This window comes from Maylandia zebra, linkage group LG7, assembly GCF_041146795.1.
Source record: "Maylandia zebra isolate NMK-2024a linkage group LG7, Mzebra_GT3a, whole genome shotgun sequence".
Taxonomy (NCBI): Eukaryota; Metazoa; Chordata; class Actinopteri; order Cichliformes; family Cichlidae; genus Maylandia; species Maylandia zebra.
Window position 1 is genome coordinate 13,380,914 of NC_135173.1, and position 25,640 is coordinate 13,406,553.

General features: G+C 38.5%; 5 protein-coding genes across 8 annotated transcripts in view; 3 read left to right on the forward strand and 2 right to left on the reverse strand.

Annotated features, from left to right (window-relative positions):
- The first annotated feature begins 84 nt into the window (after positions 1 to 84).
- ch25hl1.2 (cholesterol 25-hydroxylase like 1, tandem duplicate 2) lies at positions 85 to 2,044 on the forward strand. Its single transcript, XM_004553169.5, has one exon. It carries the CDS (start codon positions 596 to 598, stop codon positions 1,427 to 1,429), a length of 834 nt encoding a protein of 277 aa, XP_004553226.3. The 5' UTR covers positions 85 to 595; the 3' UTR covers positions 1,430 to 2,044.
- A 2,066-nt stretch (positions 2,045 to 4,110) lies between these two features.
- Positions 4,111 to 7,871, forward strand: tspan3a (tetraspanin 3a). The gene is made up of 7 exons (XM_004553163.4): positions 4,111 to 4,310; positions 5,220 to 5,411; positions 5,598 to 5,672; positions 5,876 to 5,977; positions 6,100 to 6,252; positions 6,390 to 6,473; positions 7,009 to 7,871. Exons 1-7 carry the CDS (start codon positions 4,248 to 4,250, stop codon positions 7,099 to 7,101), a joined length of 762 nt encoding a protein of 253 aa, XP_004553220.1. The 5' UTR covers positions 4,111 to 4,247; the 3' UTR covers positions 7,102 to 7,871.
- A 294-nt stretch (positions 7,872 to 8,165) lies between these two features.
- On the reverse strand, positions 8,166 to 17,569 carry pstpip1a (proline-serine-threonine phosphatase interacting protein 1a). The gene is made up of 15 exons (XM_004553165.5): positions 17,440 to 17,569; positions 16,362 to 16,462; positions 16,200 to 16,274; positions 16,037 to 16,071; positions 15,840 to 15,946; positions 15,661 to 15,723; positions 15,020 to 15,124; positions 13,532 to 13,577; positions 13,229 to 13,308; positions 12,577 to 12,675; positions 12,396 to 12,492; positions 12,132 to 12,216; positions 11,955 to 12,031; positions 11,152 to 11,249; positions 8,166 to 10,984 (listed from the first exon to the last, which is right to left on the reverse strand). Exons 1-15 carry the CDS (start codon positions 17,467 to 17,469, stop codon positions 10,853 to 10,855), a joined length of 1,230 nt encoding a protein of 409 aa, XP_004553222.1. The 5' UTR covers positions 17,470 to 17,569; the 3' UTR covers positions 8,166 to 10,852.
- rcn2 (reticulocalbin 2) lies at positions 17,061 to 21,476 on the reverse strand. 2 transcript variants are annotated; one of them, XM_004553167.3, is made up of 9 exons: positions 21,396 to 21,476; positions 20,833 to 20,973; positions 20,637 to 20,739; positions 20,358 to 20,554; positions 20,161 to 20,274; positions 19,942 to 20,035; positions 19,702 to 19,841; positions 19,206 to 19,290; positions 18,112 to 18,250 (listed from the first exon to the last, which is right to left on the reverse strand). In XM_004553167.3, the coding sequence occupies exons 1-8, from the start codon at positions 21,396 to 21,398 to the stop codon at positions 19,243 to 19,245; spliced, it is 840 nt and encodes a 279-aa protein (XP_004553224.2). In that variant the 5' UTR covers positions 21,399 to 21,476; the 3' UTR covers positions 18,112 to 18,250; positions 19,206 to 19,242. The 2 variants fall into 2 exon arrangements, with proteins under 2 accessions (XP_004553223.2, XP_004553224.2); XM_004553166.4 differs by lacking the exon at positions 19,206 to 19,290 and having other exon boundaries at positions 17,061 to 18,250.
- An 806-nt stretch (positions 21,477 to 22,282) lies between these two features.
- scaper (S-phase cyclin A-associated protein in the ER) overlaps positions 22,283 to 25,640 on the forward strand; it is a 59,899-nt gene continuing 56,541 nt past the window's right edge. For 2 of the 3 annotated variants that reach the window (XM_004553160.4, XM_004553162.4), the window contains exon 1: positions 22,283 to 22,607. In XM_004553160.4, the coding sequence (XP_004553217.3) occupies positions 22,437 to 22,607 (171 nt within the window). In that variant the 5' untranslated portion in view covers positions 22,283 to 22,436. Of the gene's footprint in view, positions 22,608 to 23,473; positions 23,850 to 25,640 lie in introns of those variants that run through there. The other variant, XM_004553161.6, reaches the window with a different exon arrangement.

The following is a 25,640-nucleotide window of genomic DNA, read 5'->3' on the forward strand; positions in this document are numbered from 1 at the left end:
AGTGAAAACATCATCCGCTGGTAACATCCTTTGTTATGAAGGAAAGCATCTGATAAGTAAATGGACTTTGTGGTGAGGCTATCTTCCTCTTCTGCCTTCTACAGTATGAACTGCTTTAAATACGTATGACCTTGTATTTAATTTTAAATATATTTATTTTCCTGTAAAGACCTGATAGTTGTTTCTATGGTTTTTCAGATTTAAAAAAAAAAATTCCCATTCTCTTTTGTCCTATATGTCTCTTCTTTAACTCATCTGTTTTTATGGCTAGACCTGTGCAAGACGTCACAGTATTTATTTTATATAAGTGAAAATGAAAAAATACACCAACCAAACAGGAGATGCAGCATAAACAGAAGACAGAATAATCACCTATATGTCAACAGTTCCTGTGTGGAGAGCTATAAGTTACCTGTTGCACAGGGTGTATAAATAATTTATTGTACCTGGCTGCCACTTGATACCACACAGACAGAAAAGCCTAAGCCGACACACACATGGAAAAAGTGTTTGCCAAAGCTGCTGTTTCTGGCTGAAGCACCTTCATTCCTCAGACACCTTCACTGTGTTTTTTTTTTTTCTTTTTTAATTCATCATGGATCTTGTAGAAACCAGTGTAGATATTTGGATGAGTTGGTCAAGAGAAAAGTCTTTGCTGCAGCCTCTGTGGGACAGCCTGAGGCTCAACTACACAGACTATTTGCGATCTCCGCTCTTCCCCATTGTGCTGACTGTCTCTTCATACTTTGTCTTCTGCATCCCTTTCCTTCTTTGTGACATAATGGGGGATAAATGGCCGTGGGTTCAGCAATTCAAGATACAGCCGAGCCGTCGGCCAACGGCCTCTGCATTGCTGCACTGTGCAGGTGTCACCTTGTACAACCATGTGTTTCTTGTGCTTCCAGCATCTGTGGCCCAGTGGGCGTGGAGGCCACCCGCCGACCTGCCAGACCAGGCTCCGTTCCTACTGGAGCTGATCGCCGGGGCGATAGGCAACCTCCTGCTTTTTGACTTGCAGTACTTCATTTGGCACCTGCTCCATCACAGGATCCGCTGGCTGTATGTCACCTTCCACGCCATCCATCACAATTACTCGTCTCCCTTTGCTCTTGCGACTCAGTGTCTTGGTGGCTGGGAGCTGGTTACAGTGGGCTTCTGGACCACCCTGAATCCTGTGATCCTGAGATGTCACCTGTTCACTACATGGGCCTTCATGGTGTTGCATGTGTATGTTTCTATAGAAGATCACTGCGGCTATGATTTCCCCTGGTCCACATCTCGTCTGATACCATTTGGCATCTACGGAGGGCCCAGCAAACATGATGTGCACCATCAGAAACCCAATACAAACTTTGCACCGCACTTCAGTCACTGGGACAAAATATTTGGCACACATGCTGATTTTAGCTTCTCCTCAGCTACGAAGTAAACTATTGCAAGCAGTGAGACGTGTGTTATTGTGCTTCTTTTTCAAATCATGTGCCTGTAAAACATATTTGCACACAAATAGACCAAAATTACTGCCAGTACTGTGTTGATAGTTTTCTGTGTCTTTAGTGACAGTTGCCAATTCAATGAAAATGTTAACATTTGAACTATGTGCATAATCTAAATGTGTGGTTTCTAAACTTTGAAAGTGATCTTGAGCTTTGGGCATGGCTTATCAGTTTCTCCCTTATATGAAACCTTGTGTTTTCAGTGCATGTTTATTTTCTCTTAGTTTGAAACTACAACAAGAATGTATCTAGCAATGCAGTTGTGTAATCCTGAGTCAAGTAATGTGACCAGTGACATTTTATTACTCTGTGTTTAGTTGGTTCTTTTTGTGGTTATTTATTCTGACTTTATTCCCAGGGAAACAAAGAAGTTTTCATTGTTTTTAACTTTACTTATCTTTATTTATCTTTAAACTTTCATGCAAGCAAAAAAATTGATGTAACAACAGATAAACATCAGCTACTGCAGTATTTGCTCACAACAATGTTCTGCTGATATACTGTATTCCTAATGGTTGTAATTTAATAAATTTCTGTGTAAAAGCCACAACAAAAGGTACATGATATTTTTAATGACCTGATTAGAGATACTTCTATTTTTTATTTTTTTTAGAAAGAAATTATCTTTTTAAATTTTAAACATTGCTCCTTCTCTGTTTTTGAGATCACATAACCTGACTAGTAATTCCACACTTGAAATGTTTTAAGTATGAGAGTCAAGGATGAGAATTAAACCAGGAATGTCAAGCATGGAGCCCTCAGGAAACAGCCAGCCTGATAGAAGGTCAATTTTGGCCCATTGGATGGTTTTGTTAAAGTGGAAAAACTGCTTATTAGAGCACAGGCAGGTGTCAGTGGTGATTTGTGATGGAAGATAGCAGCAAGAGTGAAAGTGAAGGTTGTAAAATCTGCTATGATGTATGGTTTGGAGATGGTGGCATTGACAAAAAAGACAAGAAACCAAGATGGCAGCTCAGATTGAGCAGTGTGGAGACAAATTTAGAGAGGCAAGGCTGAGATGGTTTGGACATATGCAGAGGAGGGATAGTGGAGGAGAGAGGAAGACCAGAGATAAAATTAATGGATTTAGTGATTGATAAGGTGAGATCAAGGCAGATAAAATTGAATGGGGAACATAAAAGCATTTTAAATGTAGACAAATGATAGGAATCATAAAGATAAAACACTCGACAGTGGATCTATAAAGGTACAAAACTTTCACATGTTAACTGTTTCAGAAATGGTTAGCTTATTAGATACTACTTATGTATTTGCACTTCTTTACTCATTAATAAAGAAGACTTTTAGAGGATTATATGTTATTGTGCAATAGTTGTACTACAATGTGTAGTTTGTGGCCTGTGAACTAAAATGAGTTTGACAACCCTTAATTAAACAGTCACTGTATTAGATGCACCTTACTAGTACTGTGTTTAGCACCTTTTGCGGCAAGACTTGTAATTCTTTGTGGCCTAGATTTAACAAGATACTGAAAACACTCTTCAAAGAGTTTGGCTCGTGTTTACTTGATAGCATCACACTGTTGTTTCAGATTTGTCAGCTGACAAAGGTGGCACTTATGCGGTCTTCTGTCACTGATGTATTGCATATTCAGGTCCTGTTCTACATACTTTGGTTGTAACAAGTGGTTGTTTAAGTTACTGGTGCATCCCTGTCAGCTCATTCAATCACTGCATATTTTCTCTTTTTCTGGCTGTTTTCTATTAACCCAAGAAAGGTTTGTGTGTGAAAATCCCAATAGATCAGACTAACAGAAATACTCAGACTAATCCAAAACAACAAACAATAAAATTGAACAGAATAAAATACAAATATCCTGTACTGTCCCTCATTGGCAAAATGCAGGTTTTCTAGCAGCAAGGTGGCAGGCAGCTGGAGCATGCAGCCTGTCACTTTAATCACCTTTCTTCGCATGCTGATGCTCAGTTTGAACTTCCGCAGGTGGTGTGTGAGTTGCTGCCATGTGATTGGTTGATTAAGTATTTGCGTGAATAAGTTGTTGAACAGGTGTACCTAATGAATTGGCCAGTGGGCGTATTTTCCATGAGGTGTCTGCAAATGCGGTACAGGGCATGCATTTTAGGATGCACATTGTCCTGTGGAAACATGCAGATAGAAAAATCTGATCCATGTTGATTCAAACAATTATGTCGGCACAGCAAGTTTGAAAAAAAAGACTGCCTATCTGATTACTGACTCAGTTTAAAGGGCAGATAAAACAGTATAGATCCACCTCTACACAACCATGCCACGTTCAGAGTTACTCTATCATGTAATAGAGGCTGATTTCATATTTGCATTAACGAGCAGGTGTAGAAGTGTACCTAACAAAGTGGCGGTGAGTTTATGTCATACCACTAGATGGCAACTAGCAGCTTTATATATAAATAAAATTGATATGTCGGGTTTTTAACATTTGCTACATTTTTATCATTTGTAACACAATAATAGCTTCTTGGCTTGAAAAGAATATTGCTTAAAGGCTGGTCAGATAAACCGGACAGTAAGCTTTAAGGCACCAGTCACCATTTCGGGGGCGTGGTTAACTTGTGTGTTTGTGCAGGGTGTGTTGTCGCAGTTCTGCTGTTGGGGGCGCTGTGTCGCAGGCAGCTGTCCAACGGTGTGTTGTTAAGGTTATGGAGAGTGAATGGTGGGGCCAGCTGGGAGATGTCTGACTAGAAACCTGCATTATTTTTCCGAAACGAACAGCTTTAAAAACTCGTGTTGACGATGGGGCAGTGTGGCATCACATCGTCGAAGACGGTGTTGGTCTTTCTAAACCTGATTTTTTGGGTAAGTTTGGAGGTTTATGTCGGTTTTAAACGTGCGTCACATTTAACCGGCTGTAGCTAGCTGTGTGTTTGTGTGCCGCCAGCTGCTTAGCTTGCTGCGACCTTTGTCTCACTAGTGACGGGCTAGCTTCAAGAGGCAGCCCAAAAACGTGACTATTGCTGATGAGATATTTAGGTTTCCGCTATGAGCTTATATTAAATGAACCATGTGTCATTACGTTTTATATTAAAAGATCTGTTTGCTATGTTGCTTCCTGAAGTGAAGCTACCTTTTTGTGTACTTGTGTGACATAGATATTGCTGTGTTATCATAACTTAAGAACTTTAACAGAAGTTTAAGCAGATGCATTATTTCTTTTTATTTTATTTGTTGGACGTGGCTACAAAGTAAATCTAACTCTCAGCATGTTTCTTTGAAATGTACTGGAGTATAATGTTAAGGTCCACTGTATTGTACATGATAGTCTCTGGGGATGAGGACAGTTAGTGCTGATTAACTGTACAGTAGTTATGTAAAACCGATCCTAGCATGTTGTTTTTAAGAATTAGAGTTCATACCTAGTGCACTAAGACACATGTGAAACGGCCCTATGGCAAAGGTCTGTTGCCACGGTGGCAATACACTTATTGTGCTAATCGCTGCAGCACGGTTGCTTCACAGCGAGAATGCGTTAGGTTCAAATCCAGGCTGGGGCCTTTATATGCAGAATTAGCATGTTCTCGCCTGTCTCTTTCTCATACAGTTTAAAGGGGGTTAGGTTAAGCGTGAATGGTTGTTTGTCTCTCTGTGTTAGCTTTTTACCCAGTGACTGCTGAGATAGGCCCTTGACTCTGAATTGAGTAAATTGAAACATAATACCTGAATGGATACTATTTATTGTAATGTTTTTTTTTTTCTTGTCACCCACAGGCCGCTGCTGGTATCCTTTGCTATGTTGGAGCCTATGTCTTCATTACATATGATGATTATGATCACTTCTTTGAAGATGTGTACACTCTTATCCCAGCGGTGATCATCATTGCAGTTGGAGCCCTTCTATTCATCATTGGGCTAATTGGATGCTGCGCTACAGTGAGGGAGAGCTACTGTGGACTTACATCGGTCAGTAAACCAGTTTAAAGAGTGTGCTAAATATTAAAGGTGTAGTTCACGATGCATTATATAGTGCCCTGAATGCAAAACACCAAGCATGAATTAACAGGTAGGGTGAGTGTAACTTAAACCAGACCAAAGATAACCTTTTTGACAACTGTCCCTTTGTCTTTAATCTTGAAATTCAATCCACAGTTTGTCGTCATTCTCCTGTTGGTTTTCATGACAGAAGTGGCAGTGGTGGTTCTTGGATACATTTACAGAGCAAAGGTGAGGAAGTCAAATACAGCTTGCTACATGTTTGTTTGGTTTTTTTCTGAGCCTTTAGCACAGTAGATCTCTCTGATAACACCCAGCCAGTCAACCGCTGACAATTCTATTAAGTGACTCTGGTGTAAAGTTGATTTGTTCAAGAACAAACGCTTAGCTCTCACTTTTTTTTTTCTTTTTTTTTTTTTTAAAACTCTTCCCAGGTTGAAAATGAAGTTAATAGTTCTATTATGAAAGTTTATGATGAGTACAACGGCACAAATAGCAACGCCCAGAGCCGCGCCATTGACTATGTTCAGAGACAGGTGAGGATAAAAATCATATTCTCTTTATCAGCTGTCTGTCTCTTTTGTGTGTGGTGTGTTTTGTTTTGTTTTTTATGTGTATTTGCAAGAAATTGACATTACTTTTGATTCTTTATCTTTAGCTTCAGTGTTGTGGGATTCACAATTACTCAGACTGGCAGCACACACGCTGGTATGAAAAATCAAAAAACAACAGCGTACCCATCAGCTGCTGCAAATCTAACATTGGAACCTGTACGGGGTCTCTTACTCATCCTGAAGCTCTCTACCAAGAAGTAAACAATCTCTTATCTCCTCACAAGTTGTCATGCTGGATACACATTTATTTGTTTATTTATTTATTTATTTATTTTTAACGTGACAGCTTCTTCTTGTATATTCATCTAAATATGTATATTATATGCTTCTATAGGGTTGTGAAGCACTTGTTGTGAAGAAACTACAGGAGATCATGATGTATGTCATCTGGACTGCGCTGACATTTGCTGCCATGCAGGTATTTAACTCAGGAAGAAGATTGCTTATTAGGTATACCATGAATATTTTATTAATATTTTATTAATATATATTAACATTTTGAATATTACAGCTGGTTACTCAGAACTGGGTATCTATATTTCAAATTACTTTTAGTATGGAGTAGCAGGTGACAGGCTTCAGCTTCACACCACCTACTCCCAAGAAACCAGTTCCTCACTGGTAAAAACGTATTTGCACTTACCATGCTGTAAGTCAAAGGTGTCAATTGTAAGGCCCAGGTCAAATCCGGCCCCTAATTTTTAATTAATACATTTTCTGTAATGTGGGCTGCATGTGGCCTATGATGTAAAATGATTTTGGCATACCTTTTCTAAGCGTTAGAAGCAGAAGTGTCAAGCTATTCAAAGGCAACAACCACAGTGCGAGCCAGTGTTCCATGATGAAAACAACACATATTTTAAAGTCTGGTATAATACATGCTGCTATACGTTGCAGGACTTCCCACCTTATAATGTGTGAGTGCTTTTAACTGAGTGTTGCATTTCCTTTAGATGCTGGGGATGCTGTGTGCATGTGTCGTGCTGTGCCGGAGAAGCCGGGATCCTGCCTACGAGCTGCTAGTTACAGGGGGCACCTATGCATAAAGAGAAAGCATTTCTCACCATAACATTAATTAAGGATTTATAGGTGAGAGGATGAAATAATCTATTACCACACTAACCTTAACGCACTAACCAAGTTAACTTGTGTGTTTTACCTGTTTGGGGTTTTTTTTGTTTTTTTTTTTCCAAAAAGCTGTTGTCCAAATTCTTTATAAAGGTCATTGAGATTGAAACGTTGGCATTATTTGCTCTGTGGAAAGCATTGTGGTTGGAAGGCCCCGCTTATACCAACTGAAACCCGGTTTGGTTATGTTCAGAGTTTTTATGTGTGTAGTGCAGTTCCCTCTTATTTTTTGCACTATATATACGGCTAACACATTGTATTTTTTATTTTTATTTTTTAAATCTGTCATGTACTTGAAAGAAAGAATATAATTGACCTTGTACTTCAACTGCTATTACTACTGCTACTACTATTCTACTATGAGAACTACTCCTGCAGCTCACGTACGTTTTAAACTTTATTTTTCATCAGCAGTATTCTGTCAAGAAACACTTAAACTGCAGTAGAAGTAAAGGTCACTGCATGTTTTTGTGTGTAAACTGTGTAACTTCACTGGCTTTTACTTATTTGAGTTTTATCTTTTGAATCAGTCCTTTTAGTATTTGGAGTGTAATGCATTGACTTTGTCCCTTTCTGTTTGCAGTCTACCAATGGTAGTTTTAGAACATGACTTGCTAAAATGTAGCAGCGGCAAGACTCCAGAATGTAATTGCAGCATATTTAAAATTAAATCGAATGTTTTCCGGTTTGTGTTTGTTCTTGTTGCTATCAAAGAGTCAAAAGGTCAGAAGACACTGGTGTCAAAAGAAATTACGATTTTAGACTCATATGATTTCTGGTAAATATCTCTGCTTTATTTACCTGAGAAAAACTTTGCAGCAACACCCACTCCTGCGTAATCAGAAACCAGAGAGCAAAGAGTTGTTAGCCACATAATCTAAGAATAGACTGTTCTAATAAAACACAGTAATAGTATTTACTGCAATCATAAAGCTAACGGTGTTTTTTTAAAAAACAAACAAACAAAAAAAACAATAGAAGGTTTGTCTTTTCAGTTCAATTTAATAAATATAAATAAATGCGTTACATGCACTTGTGTTCAGACTACAATTATCTGCACATTGAAAATATACAAAGGCCTTTTTTTACATTTTGTATAGTATGCATTACTTCCACAGGCTTTTATATTGCTGCCACTAGGAGCTGTAAAGAGAAATGAGTCTCACAAGTTTCACAAATGTGTATGATGTGACCACCCTCTGCGTCTCCTCCTTCACTACATCCATTACATCTTCTCCTAAGTTTCTCTAAACTGCTCTGAACTGTCCTGCTGATGTTCTCATTTTTAATCTTTCCCTTTTTAGCCTCAAAAGCATAAATTAAAAATTTAAATCTAATGTATAATGATTTGTGTGCAATTTAGAAATTTACAAATTCGTGCTCCAATTCACACCCAAACAGAAAACACTTTACCCACAAATCACAAATCTGATAATGTTTGCACTTCACTCTTTCAGCCCCAAACACATGCTGCATTTGAGTGCGAGTGGGACATCTGGGCTTCCTACATGACTTCAAATAACCTTTTTTTTTTTTTTTTCTAAATAAACAAAATACAATCATCACCTCTCATCTAGAACACATACGATTATCTATTACAGATACTACTCAGCAGCCTATGAAGATTAATAAATGGTCACGGTTATTCGTCTAAACTAACATTAATGTAAGCCTAATGAGTGATCGTGAACTGTCAGCATTTTGGCATCTGCAGATGTCAATTAGCTCCTAGCATTAATTTTTTATTCACAAGCCATTTTGATTTTGTTTTCATTAGGCTTAAGTATTTGAAGTGAGAACTTTAATAATAGTATGTCATAGTTTATTATGAATAAACTATTCATAATAAACTTACAAAAACACATGCACTTTAAATATGACACTAATAAGACATATCTATAAGTGTAATTAACAAATAAGCAGTCAAGTATAGACTGTTATTCCTGAACAGCTGAATTTGTTGAAAATAAATTGCACTATTGCTCACATTCAATCAATTTTAGGATTATGTGTTTAGTTTATTAGTCCTAAAATCTTTCATCTTTAGTGTCTTTCGCTTTACTTTTGAGGCTCTTAACTAACCGGTACACTCCCGTTTTAAAATGGAGAGAAATCAGCTAGATGTGTGGGTATTTGACTAAGCTGAGTAAAATATGGCTGTCATTGTTGACCCCATGTGCAAGGTGGTTTAAAATAGTTCATTAACAGTCATGCACGAGTCTAAGATTAATTAAAAAGTTTGATTTCACTGTGGCTTATGCAGAACACTGGGGAATAATGTTTTGTGGAGGCTTGATGCGTTGTACCACTGTCAACTACTAACTGTCTTTCCAGTTAGTTTCCCTTTCATGGTTCTGATTCCTCAAGTCTGCTAAAAACATACACAAACTGTCCTAGAAAGGATTTTTTAAAATCTGCAGGTAAAAAAAAACAAAAAAACCCCACTGTACTCTTTGTGTTTACTTAAAATATAGGGTGACGTCACTTCTCCCTTCACAGGTTCCACTGAAGTACACTGGGGTGAGACTGCAATACACACTACTGGATATTTGCTATCTTGTTTTGTATGTGGTCAAGAATAGTTTTAGCTGAGGCTCTGTCACAGCATCTTCAGCTTTCACAGGATGTTGAAAGCGGTGCTGTTGAAATTGTTCACACTGGGCCCTTTACCAGCAACCCTCTAAATTATGTGTGTTAAAATGTCGCAGAGTGCTGGCTTCCTGCACGTTTTGCAAACATTTCTTCCAGCTATAACTTTGAACTCTTAGTACCAGTAGCAGATATTGGGTCAGGGACTCTGCACAAAGGATATCTGCACAAAGAAATACAATAATTTTTTACTTCTATTTCCCCCTTTTTTTGCTTTTAAAGCAGATGTCTTTGTGACTTGTCTGTTTTATTTTGCTTCACTTGTGAACTACTTTATAGGTTTAACTATTAGCCTATATTAGCTTGTAGGTTTTACTACTTTAGCATATGCTATGCATCAGTCTGTATAGCATCTGTAATTGGTTTGTGTTCTAGTCGAGGGCTAACAAGCTATTCTCTTCATTTAGAAAATACACCTGATTTATTTGAATTAGGATAGGAATAAGCAGAAAACCCAAATGTCCCAGTTTTTATTCTAGCATTTAAAAACAACATGCATTTATGGATCTGCTGCTGAAAGAAATGAGAAGTATCTCATACCCCAATTGCACACCTGACATGATCTGTCCTTATTAGATTACGGTCATTTAATTGACACCTGTAAGCAGAGGAAGCTTTTTGAAAGTGTAAATGATCAGATCTGTAAAGTCAAGCTTTAAAATTTGTGCATGCATGATCACCATTTATTCAAGAATAATAAACTAATATAAAATATTTTTAAATGTGTTCAAATGGCTTTGTATTTGGGTGTAGAGCACACATTTGTGCATTCTTAAAATTTATACACACATTTATACATCCTAGTTTGTGCTTGTAGATGCACATCTGTGACACCTTTGAGACTGATTTCTCTCCATAACAGGGTGTCAAAATTCTAAATCCTACAGGTGCTTCAGTGATACTTACAACAGAAAGGTAATGGCGGATAAGATGAAGCTCTGGGGTTATTCTATTCCATAGTCTTTACAATAGGTACACAGAAATGTAGCAGTTACACAGTCCTACATACGGCTGTTAGACTCATTCTTTAGCAAGATACGAGCCTGGAACCAGTCCAGAAATACCATTTCTTTTCACTGTCCACCAGCCATCTTCACCTTGTTCCAAGACAATCACAATATCTCCAACAGATAGAGGGAGTTCATCCTCTCCCTAAACAGGTACAGAAACAATCAAAGGGTGATCTTTCAAATCAGTCAAAATGCTTAGAACTAAAATGCAAAGATTTGCAAATAATGTTACTCTAAAACCTATTTTACTATGTTAGAGCCATGAAAATGTCTTATGTAGAAGTTAAAAATCCGTGCCCAGAACCTGACCTGTGCCACATAGTCGTATATCGCCTTGTATTCATCACTTCCCATTTGGGACGCCTGGAATCCAGGAATGGACGCATATACTCCATCTGATGTTTCTCCTAAAGACACATCACATGTTAAATGGACTCATTCTTATGTATTGCTTTTCTACTCCGCCGGAGTAATCAAACCGCTCTATACAACATGCCTCATTCACCCATTCACTTCTAAACTCAAGTGCAAACTAAACTACATTCATACTCCGATGAACGCATCGGAAGGCAACTTGGGGTTAGTATGGATGCCAAGGATATTTGGCATGCAGACTGGGGAAGCCAAGGATCGAACCACCAACCTTCCGATCAGTAGCTGATCTGCTCTGCCACCCGAGCCACAGCCACCCCGCTACTGTGTATAGCACACACACTCACAATATTTAGCTCAAAGTACACATCTGATCAGGTCATTTAGTTTTTTGGTGCGGTGTGCAGCAGTATTACCATTCCCTTGTTCTGACCCCACAGCCAGATAACATCAGCTGAAGTACTCTTTCACCAACTGAACCAGTTAGGCTCTAATTAAGGACTTTTTTTAAAAATTTGGAATCAAAACTTGTACTGTGTCAGATTCGCTGCTCTGCTTCCACATTTCCCACTATAACGTCATAAGCACAACCTTGTGTTCATTCCCGAGCTTGGAAATCATTTGTATAAAGAAGAACTTAGAGCTGTTCTACACCGTTTGTTACCAAGATTAAAAGACTTGCACATTTGTTTACTTCCAGTAAGAAATTGCAGTGTCATCCCAACACGATGGTACTTTACCTGCAGACTGGGGAACTCCTTCGTTGATGTTTACTTTCGAGCCACTGGAACAGTTCCCCTGCAGAAGATTTGAAAACCTAGAAATTGAGGAAAGTATTCAGTAAGGGATACACAAAAGATATTGAGCAAGAAGTACAAGCTATGTTTATTATTCTCTTGATGTGGTGACAATCTAACCTCTTCATGACTCCAACAAATCCAACTCCGCCGTTTCTCTCAGCTGTAGGATTCTTATCGTAGTAATTTTGATATTCAACTGGAGCTGTGGAAAGAAAGAAAAATCTGTTTTTACAGATCCAGTAGCCTGGTACACCATTCATCTTTCCTGTTTCCTCTGCTAAGCATTCCGTCGCATGCTTTAGAGTTGAAAGATAATATTAAAATGTTCAGCTTAGAACATATTCAAATCCAAATCAGGAAGGCAGCAGGTTGAATACCTACCTGGGGGGGTTGAGCCAGTGCTTTTCATCTCAACAAAGCCGTTGTTGTCTGTGACGATGTCACACATTTCCAGCGACTTCCTCACATTTTCATAGCACTGAAAGAACAGTTTGTCCAGAAAACATTGTAAGCATGCTACCTCTCTGTCCAATTCAGGTGAATGAAAAGCAGCTGCACTCACCTCATCTTCTTTCACACATTGCATTGATAAGTGGTTACAATGCACCCACAAGGCATTTCTAACAACACTGATGCGGTCTTCTTCTTGCTGCTGAAATATCTACAAAAGAGCAGTTTGAGTGGACACTTATGTTGAGGCTAGAAACTGTATTTATATAGTCTTAAAAATAAAGTGTTGCAAGTAGCAGCTTCCTGCACAAGTGGAAACTTAAGCCTTCGGTGAGCTCAAAGTACAGGTTTTAGTACCTTGCCCCTGCCACCCCAAAAACAAACAAACAAACATTTTTTTAGATATATTTGAGCATGGGTTTTCATTTGTATGTAAATGTGTTATGAGTTGACATCTGCAAGTGTTCTTATAGGGTTGTGTGAAGTTGTTGAATGGTTAGTTCAGCTTTGTTGATCTTATCACATAAAGAGAGGTCTTATTGCCCGGAAATGTTCTGGGCACATTAGTGACTCACTATGTGTCACTATCCTCTGTGAATGGGAAGTATTACACTCGCTCAAAGGCAAAGCAGGCCTCAAATACTGCTATTTGTATATTCTATAAATATACAAATAGCAGTATATTCTAGAAAAATATTAAGCCATAGCGTGCCGTTTCAATTTGAGAGAGAAAGAGAGAGAAAATGCACATTTTAAAAGCATACCTCGCATGTGTCAGTGTGAGTCGATTCCCACTCTTGACGGATCTTGTCAAGCTGTTCAATGTTTGTCGTGTACTGTTTCTCTAAAGGAAAAATGAGCAAAATGCAAAAACCAAAGTAAACATTTTGAGTTTTAATGTTCAGTTTATCCTGAATATAAAATAAATAGCTGCACTTTGAGCTATTTATCGTGTCTTCAAGTAAAAGCGAAGTTCATAGGAGCACCAACCTAAAAAAAAAATCATGTCTTGTCAGTTTCCTACCTGCATTTCAAACATCCTACTTAATTTTGCTTGTTGTCCTTACCAGCCTCTTCTGCAGCCTCTCTCCACTGTTTGGATTTGTTGTTCATCTGATAAATAAAAAAGAGCAAAAATATGAGACACAAAAAATTATAATAATGATAATACCACAATTAATATAAACGCACATATAAACCCACAGCTTATAGTTACTCAAACAATAAAATCAAACAAGAGGATTCAGTTTTAATAAAATGGAAAAATGGAATGGGATGGATGGATGGATGGATATCAACATAAAACTAATTAGGTTTTGATTAACACTGACTCAGCCAATAAGTGACACCAAATTATTACCTTATTAATCAAAATCGTGAAGCAATAGGGGAACAGTATTAACATAGTAATAGTAATAACAGTAACTTGTTAGAATAGAATAGAATTCAACTTTATTGTCATTGCACATGCACAGGTACAGGGCAACGAAATGCAGTTTGCATCCATCCAGAAGTGCTTTAGTGATATAGATATATTACAATATATATTAGCAATAATATAGATATGTAAGTATATTACAGAAATGGGTCTCTTATGGTATTTTATAATGTACACGGTATGAAGCATGTTGTGAATATTTTATAACTATAAGTATGTACAGGCTGTAGTGAGTACAAGCTATGTACAGGATATGAACAGGATATAAATATGAAAAACTATACAGAATATGAAATAGTGAGATGTATCAGTTTACTTAAAATACAACTTAAAAATGTCTATTTCTGTTCTTTTTTTTTTTTTCACAAAAAGAGGAACTAATGTGTCAAGTTTTAGACAAATAGGCAGCCAGTTTGGACTTAAGCAACAATAAATTGTTCAGGAAGTCATTCTAACACTTGACATAATCAGCTAATCCTCAGTTAATAAATTATATGTTCTCTAGTAACTCATTAACACTCAATGATCCCAAGTTTTACAAAAAGTACCCAGTTCCTGATTTCTTAGTAAATCTTCACCGTTTTTTGTATTTCTCTGTGTAAAGTTTTTTCATGCTTTCAATTGGAATATCATAGATATTGTTAGTGACTAAATGCCAGTGCGTAAGACACTCTTATTGTTAGTCAGTCAGATATTTAAACTACTTTGCTCGGAATGATGTAGATTCAGAGTTTAACTCTAGAAAACTTTTTTTTTCTTTTATGTTCCTCTGCTGAAGTTTTTCTAAGCTCGCCCTAAATTTAAAAACGTGTACATACAAGCTTGGCTTGATGCTTGATGCCAATACTAATGCTTGGAATCATTGACAACTCTGACAAGAATAAAACCTGAAACTATTAATCCACATGCACCAGTGAGTCTGAAAAAAATGTTTCCTGCAGTTCTACTGTTGAAATGATTATTCATTAAAAGGTTATAAACAGAGTCAACTCAAGCTTATTTAGCAATGTAAAAATCATATTTACTGATGGGGAAATGACTTTGCTCAGACTGAAACGGGTGAACTGGAACAAAAACAACAGTTTGGTCAAATAATCACACAGTAGAGCAAACCTACCTTTTCAATCTGTTTGGGGGTGGCTGTGGGGGCGGTGCTCAGCTTCTCAGCCGTTAGCTCTGCCTCATCTGCCTCTTTGCAGCGCTGCTCATAGGATCTTTTGGACTGGAAGAGAAATCAAACCGAAACCATGTGAAACTACAAAACCCATGCACTGCTCATTAAAACCTTGCTTTATGAGGCCTTGACAGGAAAGGGAGTGGGAGGTGGAGGGAAGAGACAGTTGGAGGGGGTTTAGTCAAAAAAAAGAAAGAAAAAAAGAGATGTCAAGCATGTGCACCCGGAGAAACAAAATAGTTCACTCACTTCCTTCCTCTCAGCAGAGAACAGGCATCTTTGTTTATCTACAGTGTAACACAAGGGTGCAAAATCTGCCCCCTTTTTTATATGCTGTATTGACTTTTTAAACAATTTGCCTTTTAAAACATGCACAACAATGCTTTAGGGTTACAGTGAGGCCCAAGGCCCGACAGGCCTTACAGAGAAACGTCAATGACATTGTTCATTCTATTTAAAGCCTTTTATGTAATGAATAATAAATGTCCTCACTCAAGCTCAAACCATCATGTGTCTGTGAAAGTAAAAACAATAACTACCACAAACCTGTGGTCTGTCATCATGATAGCAAGAGCTGAGCTCACCTCTAATGTTTTCTTGTAGAGAGAGACTTTTGTCTTCTGGACCTTCTCCATGATGACTTCATACTAAGAATTGAGAACAAAAGTCATTGCTGTTACCAGGAAATCACACAGAGAAGCAACCAAAAAAATAAATAAAAATATCCTGCTTATGCAAACAAGATGAGCATTCAAATGGGCACCTTTTTCCGCTGTTCTTTCTGTCGCTCTCTAAAGGTCTCCATTCTCTTCACCTCCTCCTTTAGGAGCCCAGACAACTGAATGTGCAAATTTCCGATGTTTTCAATTTCTGAAAAGGGACAAGACATGGGGCTAAGAACATGAAGGATGGACCGGGTAACAACGGCTTTGGTAAAATAATGTGATATCTTTTGCTTACGTGTTTTCATTTCATCAAACGATGCTCTCAAAGTGCTGTGAAAATAAAACAAAGATCATTTATTTAAAAAAAAAAAAAAAAAGCGCCGAGTTTTTCTTATTACAGAGAATTATTGCTTAGATGCAGTAAGTATAGTGATAAGCAATTTCTACCTGATACCTACCAGATTTCATACATGCCCCCGGCCTTGCGGGCAATGGTGATAAGCTCTTTTCCATATTTCTCCTCTGCTGTTGCTCTGCATTGACATTTGGGAATAAATGCAGCCATATGTTAATGCAATAACTTTCAAATGTACAAATCTAGCCAAAATCATAGAGCCCACCTCATTTTCAAGAGTTCCTCCAATTCTTTGCACGTCCGCCGACCATCATTAAGCCTCTGAAGAATCGTCTCATAACCAACATTGCTGATGAAGTCTGATCCCTGGGTTGATAAAACACCAGCTATGCTCACTAACAAAGTTCTCAGCCATAATAGAAATCACACACCGATATTCAGTTTTGGAATGAAAGTAAAAACGAATCCAAAACCATGCTCATTTGTAAGAAAACGTTCCTGTTCCTCCACGTTTAAAAAATCAGTGATCACCTTTAGAGAGGAGCCGAGGATTTGAATGACTATCAGTGAGGTTTGCTTAGATATTTTGAGACTGTTTTTTTTTTTTGCCATGGAGACACACACTGTGCATCTCACCAGCATTTGAATGGAAACTATTATATACTCTTTCACAGCAGGTTCTGAATGGAAAGCAACCGTGTGGGTAGAGTACCAAACATCTCTATTTATGTAAAAAAAAAAAGAAGCTACATTCATATAAAACACTGAGATAAGGTAGATAGAAATAAGGAAGAACATAACTTTGCGGTATAAAGTTAACCTTCTAAGTTATACAAGTTGATTGCTCTTTCTGACAACCCAGTTCTTGTGGTTTTGCTCGTGTATTTAGCACGGTGGCACATAGATGTTCTAAAATGACCTTGTATCCGCCCGATGAAAAAAGAAGCCCTCAACTGTGCTGAGCCACTTTTTTATTTATTTATTATGAAAAGGTTGAGCTGAGAAAGAATCCTTTACATCGTGTGACACTTCAGTCTAGATAAACTGGACATGATGACCACAATCTAGATATAAAAATGCTTCCACTGGTCATCACTTACTGTAACAATTCAGTGTGTTTTCAAATGAGAAAAAAAAAGCTGAATGATAAAGGAGTGAACTACCTATGGAGAGGCTATGACAAACTAAGTAAATCTCTGGTACATGCTTAGTAGTGTGCAGATACATTATGTAGTTTCAGAAAGTTTGGCTTCACGGTTCAACAAAACCTGTAGCCTACTTTATTCCTGCACATGCAAAGCACCCAGAAGTAAAGAAAAATTAGCAGCATGACAACGACTCACCCAAAAGGCATCTTTAAACTGTAATGTCATCCTGGCCGTATATTAAAAAAATAGTCCCAGCTGTAGAGTGCACTCAACTTTCAGCCACTTCTAACTCCAAGCAGCGTAGCTGGCTGTGGCTTGATACAAGTGAAACAGATCATGACACATTCAGGAAGCGAAGCTTCATGCTGGAGCTCACACTCACTTACTCATTTGATTTAAATGAGGAAGAGCTGCAACATGTCAGCACTTACCAAAAGCTGAAGTAATAGCGGACACTATTTAAAAAAAAAAAAAACTGTAGCATGCAACCAAAACAAAATCTGCTTTGTTTAATGTGAATTGGATTCAGTACTTTTTCATGAAAACTGAAAATTCCACTTTGTGATGCTTCTTGCTCTTTAAGGGTAATACAAGGAATTCCCTACAACATTATGCAATCCAGTACTTTGCCCACAAACATGTACTGTTGTGTAAGTCTTCAGCTTTTGTTCACATTTTGTAACATATTGTACACGAGCCGAACAATAGATCAGATATAACACGCAAAGGATCTGTGACTGCTGAGATCATTGGTGGGTGACGTAAATACCACAACCTTTCTATAACAGACAGGGAGGAAAAAAACGACATGAAATCATTTACTGAAACAAATAACAGCTCTACATTAAACCAAAGGAGACTGTTATAATTCATCATGTGTCAGGTGCAGATGTCTGCCGTAGTCTGTTACTTCGCTGTTCATGAATGTTTCTTGATTTTTCAAAACTTCAGCCTCTGAGATCTGTCCATCTCCATCGAGGTCCATTTCCTTGATGAGGTGAAGAGCCTGTTGATGGCAGGAGAGCAAAAATATCAGTGTATATGCTACCAAATCATCTTGGAGAGAAAAGAAGCCTTAACTGTGGATTAATTTAAGAAAATTTTCCAGGACCTCTGGGCAAGGAAGGGTCTAATATACAGGATATTCCATGACCTAATTTTTAGGTATGACGCATGCTTTTAAAAGGTGTGGTTAGACCATCAAAAAAAGAAAGATAAAAAAAAAGCTAAGAAAATTATCGTAAAATAAACATCCCTCTTCCATTCACTGTACGATCCTTTAACCTGCAAAACGCAGGCTTACTTCCACGTGGATGTAGATGATGTTAAACATTTGCACAATATGAGACTGTTATGGTGCTCAGGTTGTTTGCATGGCAACTCTGCTGATGGGAAATTGCCACAGATGCAAGTCACCCTTGCTGCTTGTAGTGTTGCAAACATTTTCATGTCTTAAAAGCCTTACAACATTGAGGAGGAGATGCATGTGCACCTCTTAGGACATGAGGTCACAAATGGTGCGCTGTGAGGCAAGTTTGGGTGTGTCTTAAGGGTTTTCTGATAAACTTCTATTGTTATTATAATATCATACAAATTGGTAATGTTAGTTTACTGTATCAGAAGGTGCACTTTGTTTGGAACACCTGTTCAAACGAACAATGCAAATATATACTGTCACATGACAGCAGTATTTAAGCAGCATGCATGCATTTAGGCATGTAGACATGGTCAGGACGGTCAGCTAAAGTTTCAGTTTGAATATGACCTGTCTGTCTATGCAGAAATGGGACATTTGTTGGGCTGCATCAAAGTTAAATAGAAGTATGTCTTGGCTTTGTGTGGAACTATTTGAGAGACGCATCACCATTATTATTGCAACATGATCTCATCTGCAGCACTAAAATAAGTCACTGCTATTCAGAGAACATTTCTCTCCCTCACAAGTGTTTACTATTTTTCACCTTAAGTGGTCTGCTGGCCTCCTGAGGCCCTGCATCCTCACATGGGGACATTAGATATCAGCTTTTCTGCACCTAATCCTTCATTCTGCTCAATAAAGAATGAAGAATTAGTCAAATACACAATTTGATTGATTTTATTCTTTTACACTTTAAAATAAACCCATCCCCATATGACATATCTTAAACTGCACATATATTTCTGTTAAAAGATGGCGCTTAACAGATTCACATAATCCCAAATATCCAGGGGAAATTAAAAAAGCAAACACAAGATATCAGATCTCAGGAGGTTAAGGGTTAAATGCTTTGTTAATAATTCATAATCCTTAGTAATTCTTTATTTCGAATTTCAATTGGAAGCTAGAAGCTCAGGAGTTTAAACTTGTTCTTCTTCTAAAATGTCACGCTTATAATAATTTCACTCTTTATTTTATCCACTATAAACAGAAAAAAAAGAAAAAGAAAAAAAAGCTGAGCACATGATAGAAGACATTACTTCTTCTCTTGCTGATCCGTAGCTGTTCGGTGCAATCCAGCGGAGCTGCTCCTCTCGATTCAGCTTGCCATCCTTATCTTGATCATACAGTTCTTTAAATCGCACTGTTTCTTCGATCTCCCACTTCGAAGGGGCACCATCTGATTAAAAAAATATACATAGAAAAAAGAGAAATGTTAACACTGCACAGACGAGAAAGAGAACAAAAAGGCTGCATGCTTGGTTTAATCTCAGCCTTACCATCGCCGCGAACGTCTCCAATAAATTCACTCAGGCTGATGAATCCATCTTTATCTGTATCATATTCACTCAAGACATCCTCAATGGCAAAATCCTATTAGAAAAATAAAAGAAAACCCCAATAGATTTTTCACATGAAACTCAAAGAGCACACTTAGTGTGGATGGAAACATGCATTATCATATCAGGTTTTGCACGATTAGGAGTTAAATGTCTCACAGCCATGTGATCCACTTCAGAAGGGTGGGTGAAGGCGAGAAACTCTGTCACATTGAGGCCAGGTGTGCCATCCACATCAGCAAAGTCAAAGCGCCTCCTCTCCTTTCGATGGAGCTGCATGGTGTATGAGCCCGTGTTAGAGTTCTGATTGATATATTAATCTGTGATGTGTAAGAAGAGAGTTAAAGTCTGCTCACATGTCTAAGAGACTCTTGCTCTGGATCCTCCAGAACAACATCGTCATCAAAACTAAAGAGCTGGTTATGAGCCACCGTGTTGTATTCCTCCCATGTTATAACACCATCCTTATTGGTGTCAAACTCAGGGAAGCGCTCCTCCGCATCATCCAGAGCATATTTTCTGTAGACGTGCTGAATCCAGAGAGTAATCTCCTCTGTGGATAAAACAGACAGCCTGAGTGTGATTATTAATCCCCTTTGTTTGTCTGTGCTTTACTGGGAGAAGCACAAATATACCTGCACTTAGCAGATTGTCACCATTTGTATCAATCTTCTTTACAATATCCATCATTTTTATCTTCTGATCTGCTGGGCTGAGTTTCTTTATCTCATTAGTCCTCTGCGTAAAAGAAGCAGGGCAAGAAAGTGAGGAGATGCTGGATGAAGGATAGAAATGGAGCTCTAAAGTGCAAAAAATATGAAAAAAAGCCACCTCATCTCCCAGCAGTACATTCATGTCGTGTTCAGGGTTGTGCTGCTGTCCGATGTAATGATCATCATGCAGATGTTTATGGGAGCTTTGTCCAAAGTCGAACTGAAGAAGCAGCAGTACCAAAAATGTAGAGGATGTCATCTGTTGAGTTATAACACGCTAGGATTGAAACAACACTGGAACTGAAAACAAGTGCACACTGCAAACAGACTTGACAAAATGCAACTGTGCTATCTGGTGGCCAACAAGTGAAAGATAAAAACAAAAGCCAGATAAGGCTAATGTGAAACACTGTTTCTGAGACGGTAAAAAGACGGAGTGAAAGGCGAAGGATCACCCAGATAAACTGGAAGTCGTCGAAACGTTATGTATTTATTTTTTCTGTTCAGGTGCTTGAAACACAGAGGGAAAGAGAGAGGATGAATACGACAACCACAGGGAAGTCAAGAAAAATAAAGCAACAACAGCGTTCTTTACAACAAACAGACATATAAAAGAGACGCGAACAAGCCAAAACACCCTTATATTACTCAAATAATATAGGATAACGTAGGTGTTATTACCATGGGAAGTTCTTCGTACAACTCAAGCCTCCACCGTAGTCTCTACCTCGAAGAACGACGAACATCCGATTAAAAACTTCAAAATAAAACAATTATGCAAACTCCAAAAATAATTTGTCAATATGCCGCCTCTCAAATGTGTTATGTGCGCTTTATTCAAGGCTAATAGGCTTCAATGGCTACCTCACTAGTTTACACACAGGCACAACGTGTTTAGGAAACAAGGGGGAAAAGAATAAGAAAATGATAAAGAATGGAAAAGAGTACATGTAACACAGAATATACATTTAACCCACATACAAAAAAGTTTAGCAAGATGTTCTTTTAAATCTCTTTTCAATATATGCTCGTTTGTACTTGTTCATGAAGTTGTAGTTTGCAGTAGTTTGTAAGGCTTATGCAGTCATTGGTGTTACCCACTGGATAGCAAGCAAGCCAATTTGATTTTAAAAAAAGAGCTTATATGGAACCAGGTTCCAATGCCTTTTGATATACTTAATATGTATACAGCAAACAACAACAACAACAACAACAACAACAACAACAACAACAACAACAAAAAACACTGCCCCCGCGATTTACTAGTGATTTAATGCTAGTGTAATGTGATGTACTTTCCTCCCCCCCCAGAAGACTTTATTTTGAAGTCAGGTTTTCCACCTCGTGGTCTTCCTTCGGTTTGAAGGTGACTTGACGTCCTACCAAATCAACCAAACTTCCTTGAATGTCCCGCCTGATCTTAGTGGTTGCCATGGTAGACAATTCGAAGTCCCGCCTCCTCGAAAATGCATCCCACCCTTTGACCTTACTATAATTTACATGATTGGCTGGCGCCATTGTTGGTTCTACCATACGACGAATTCATTGGACCATCCAAACGCCAGTCAAAAACGCAAGGTGCTCAGACTTCCTGCATCTGTTACGCTATCCACAGTGTCATGTATTTATCTGACATGTTTTCCCATCACCTCTGACAACAGGGCGACTTTACTCGTAGACTTTAATTTGTCACCGACTGAGCGTTGAACACTAGGCGGGTCGATGTCCAAAGACAACCGCTATGATGGACGGCGGCGCGGAGCTGGGCAGCACCGTCTCGGCCCAAGAGTTAGCAACCAAGGCGGGGACGGGAGGGAAAGGTCTGGTAGCAACAGCTCAGGCTCCTCGCATGGAGGTGGCAAAAGCAAGAATGCATCCATAACTGCTTTGAAGGTATGCGCTGCTTTGTGTTTCGCAGCTAACAACTGAAGTAAAACATTTGATTTAACCAAGAACATAAAAATTCCCTGATATTCCTTGCTAGGAATTCAAGTTCTCGCGATAAATAAACATATTTTGGGTGACCTTACTTTCTGATGGTGTGATATTGTCAAATCTCGTTTCTACCTTTTTTTGTCCTCTTGGTTAAGAAAAATGCCTACATCATCATCATCATCACCATCACCATTATTATTATTATTATTATTATTATTAGTAGTAGTAGTAGTAGTAGTAGTAGTAGTAGTAGTGGTGGTAGTAATAGTTTACCCAATAAAATTTACATTTTTGAAGATGCTAATCATTTTTACAAATTGTCTGCATACATGTATTGTCATGTTATTAAAGCAAAACTGTGAAAGTAAAGGGACTGTTTTGTAAATTAAAACAGCAGTAATGTAAACAGGCCTATATCAAAATATGTTGATTCCTTTCTTTGTCCCAAAGTGTTATTACAGACTTTCCAAGTTTGCACCATTTGTATTTGGTCAAACCATGTGGCCTTGTATGTCTTGTCCCACAGCAGCATATGAATCACTGAATGCCGGGTCCATTCAGATCTAAAGCATCACTTTGTGTGGCTAATGCACTGCATTCGCACACACTGTCTCTGACCCTGCAGCTATACTCTCATCACTGGCAAGTACAGGATGGGGGGGGCAGAGAGCCAGGCCTGCTTTGTGCACATGACTGCGCAGTGTTGTGGTAGAAGGAGAGTGAAGAGTGAGAAATGAGAAGCGGAGAGAGAGGGAGAGAGCGGGGGCTCTGATGCAGAGCAGTGAGAGGAGGGGAGCTGTAAATATAGGAAGCTGCATGCAGTGGTAGGCAGATAGGCAGCAGCAGGCAGGGAGTCGGGCCTAAGAGGTGGCTGCTAACTCAGCAGAGTGCTAGGGGCTCAGACTAGATTACAGGCAAGAATTGCAAACAGAATAGTCAAAGTAAAAGGTAGGCATGGTGGGCTACTGAGCACTTGTCTCTCACTTGCCACTGGGAGAGGAGTTAACACAGCTGGGCAAGTTGCTATAACAGTGTGGACTACACATAGGGAGTCTATTTTGGTCCTGCTGTCAGATGACGATGTCACCTTGCACAAGTGGCAATGCTGGTGAGAGGGAACAGGTTGCCTGAAGTGGGCTGTCAAGTATGTCAGGAGTGGATAAAGACGAAGAGCCTGCTTACAGATTGTACTTCTATTCTGTACGTATCCTGTGATGTGTGGATTTTTACTGCTTTTACTAATGAGCTTGTTCTCACCCACTCCACTGTCTTGCTACTTCTGTTTGTAGACCTTGCCAGAAGGGAAACCTTACACTTGCCCCTTACTCAGCACAGTCTAGAAAATAAACATGCTCTCTTGTGCATGTGGAAGGACTGCCTGATCAAAGAAGACAGCAGAAGATAGGCTCCACATTGTATCTTTCTCTTCTATGGTGCAATGGGAGACAGCTTGTTTGTAGCTGATTAAGTGGATAAAGAGAATGTTGCTTTAAGCCTTTTTGGCCTCAGGTTGCTGCACTCCGATAGCCATCAGTTGCGAGTAGGTAAGGTTTTTTCAAAACACTTATTTGTCATCCACTGGCTGCCAAGCACTGGAGATACCGAGTAAACATTTACTGTAAAGAGATAGGACAGGCTGCATCAGTAGCTCTTGCTACTTTGATGGATTTGTGTTGTTGAATGAGATTTATTGTATTTTTTTTTTTAAATATTTGTGTCGTCTTATTCTCCACTTGACAAAATAAAGCTCAGGCCACTTGATATGTAAAGAATTTTGCTCACCAAAGTAGGTCAGCTGGGTATCTCCCTTAGGGACATTAAATGGTATCAGACCGATACACGCATTCTGTTTCTGCATGTGTAATGCCAAATGAGCCATGTTCACATTATTCTGTTATTTTTGAATTTAAGGTGGTGTATGTATATACTGTTTTTATTTTAAGCTATGCCCTAATTTTTACTTTTTTACCTCTGAAAACGTATGCCTCATCTCTTCAGTTGCAAATGTGGTAAAAGGACAGTTTTTGTTTTTTTTATCTGAACAGTAGCGCTCATGAGAGACATCCAGGAAAAGAGAGAATGATTTGTTCCATGACTCATTTCTGTTAAGAGAAGAACTGGCTCTCAGTTTAGATTTTTTTTTTAAATGTTTATTATTTTATATAGTTATTTTCATTAGGTATAAAACTATGATTCATAGTTGTCTAAAATATTCAAGTTTGGTCTGGACTCTAGTCAACAGTAGAGTAAATAATTAATGACAAGTGCAGAAGTGGTACGGTCTATTCTAGGGGAAAAACACACTAAGTGGAAGATGCAGAATGATAAACCTCTGATTGCTGCTGATTGCCAGAAATCAGAATATTTAGTTATGTAAGAACCAAATTAAATCAAGCAGACTGCAGTGGTACACCACTTTTTTGCGCTGTTATTGTTCAGCCACTTTTTCTTTCTGCAGTAATGCATCAGCTGTCTAAGAGATACAAATAGCCATTTATTTTCTCTATGACATATGGATCCAGAAAGATGCCGATGCTACATTTCATCACATGGGTTCTTAATGAATGTGATGTCGCTGTATTTATTTTGGTTCGCAGTGTCGGCTTCACCCAGGGTTAAAGTCAAGTTCACTGATGCATACTCAATGTGTAGGTCAACCATGATGCATCCTTTGCACAGAACGGGTTTAGAGCCTCAGCCTCTAGCTGTTCCTTGTCACAGTATGACCTCGTAGACCGCTTCCATACACTTTTATATCAAAGCAACATAATCAGAGCTTTTATGGCAAAATTTTAAAATTGCTATAAATGTACTTTTTGCTTACTGTTTGACATAAAAATCTGCCGAAAATGCACTGAATGAACATAAAGTACCATTGATTTCCTTGTTTGAGTGTTTTTTGCCCGTTATGTTTTGTTTTTTGGGGCAATGAAAACACATTGTACTGCGGAACACTGTTTTAACGGCTGAACAAAATCAGTGTCTGAGGTA